The sequence below is a fragment of the Numida meleagris genome, chromosome 3 (assembly GCF_002078875.1).
Source record: "Numida meleagris isolate 19003 breed g44 Domestic line chromosome 3, NumMel1.0, whole genome shotgun sequence".
In the NCBI taxonomy this organism is placed as follows: Eukaryota; Metazoa; Chordata; class Aves; order Galliformes; family Numididae; genus Numida; species Numida meleagris.
In genome coordinates this window covers 76421622-76422779 of record NC_034411.1, presented here as the reverse complement: position 1 = coordinate 76422779, position 1158 = coordinate 76421622, and the positions used below count along the sequence as shown (strand labels likewise).

At 74.9% G+C, this 1158-nt stretch overlaps 1 protein-coding gene across 1 annotated transcript in view; it reads right to left on the bottom strand.

The window, feature by feature from the left end:
• Positions 1–862, bottom strand: part of AKIRIN2 (akirin 2) — a 16931-nt gene extending 16069 nt beyond the window's left edge. Inside the window, exon 1 of the mRNA XM_021391750.1 lies at positions 225–862. Coding sequence (XP_021247425.1) covers positions 225–423 — 199 coding nt within the window. The 5' untranslated portion in view covers positions 424–862. The remainder of the gene's footprint in view (positions 1–224) is intronic.

Sequence of the window (1158 nt, the reverse complement as noted above, 5' to 3'; positions counted from 1 at the left end):
CCGCAGCGGCGCTACCCGCCCCCCTTCCTCCCCGTCCCTCCTCCCCCTCTCCTGCTGCAAACGGCCATTTCCATTGTGTCTCCGCCGCGACGCTGCCAAGCCGAGCGGGGCCGGCCCCGGCCCCCGCCGTTGCCAACCGCCGAGCCGACGTAAAACGGCCGGGGCGAGGCGCGGGACCCCCTCGCCCCCAGCCCCCGCCCGCAGCCCCCCAGGCCCCCCCTCACCTGTGGTGAGCCGGGAGGACACCTCTCCGAAGGGCGAGGGCTCCATGCGCAGGTATTTCTGCGGGGAGGCGAAGGAGGAGGAGGAGGCGGCGGCCGAGGCCGGGGCTGACAATGGCGCACATCGCCTCCGCTTCGGGGACGCCGGGCTGAGCAGCGGGTCGAAATCCAGAGTCCTTTTCAAAGTGGCGCCGCACGCCATGGCGCCGGGCGGCGGCCGGGCCGGGGAGCGGGGCTCGGAGAGAGGGGACGTGTAGACGGCGGCGAGCGGCCCTGCCCGGAGGCGCCTTCCTCGCTGTCTGGGACGGGAGGGAGGGGAGCGAGGGAGGCAGGGGAAGGAGGGGGCCGCTGCGTCAGGGCCTCCGTCGCCTCCCTATCGGCCTCTCTCAGGGGAGCGGCTCCGGCCCCCAGCGGCTCGGCCGGCCGGATCTCCTCTCGCCGCCCGTCCTGCCGTACCCTGCGCTCCGGCGGGGCCAATTCCGCCCGCGGAGGGTCGAGGGGCGGGCGCTGGGCCGAGGGGCGCGGAGCTGAGCCCGGTTACCCGGCCCGCGGCCGCCGATGACGAGCGATGGCGGCGGGGCCCGGGCGGCGACGGCGGCGGCGCTCCCCTCTGTGACTCCCACACCAGCAATATGGCGTCAATAACAACGCCGCGGATTCAAAAACCAGCCCCCCGCACTGCGCCTGCGCACCAGAGGCGGTGGCGGCCGCGGAGGCTCAGGGGAATTGTGGTTTCCCCGCCCCCTCCGCGCTACTCGGCGGCGGGCTGCCCGCGGAGGGCGACGGGACTACAAATCTCGGCGTGCCCCGCGCCGCCCGGGCCGGCTTCCGGGTTCTGATTTAAATCCCCCCTCGGCGGCGGTGGGGCGTGTTGGAGGGTGGCTGTAGGTGGCGGCGGCGGAATGGTGGCGCCTGCGGGGTTGGGTGCCCCTGGGGG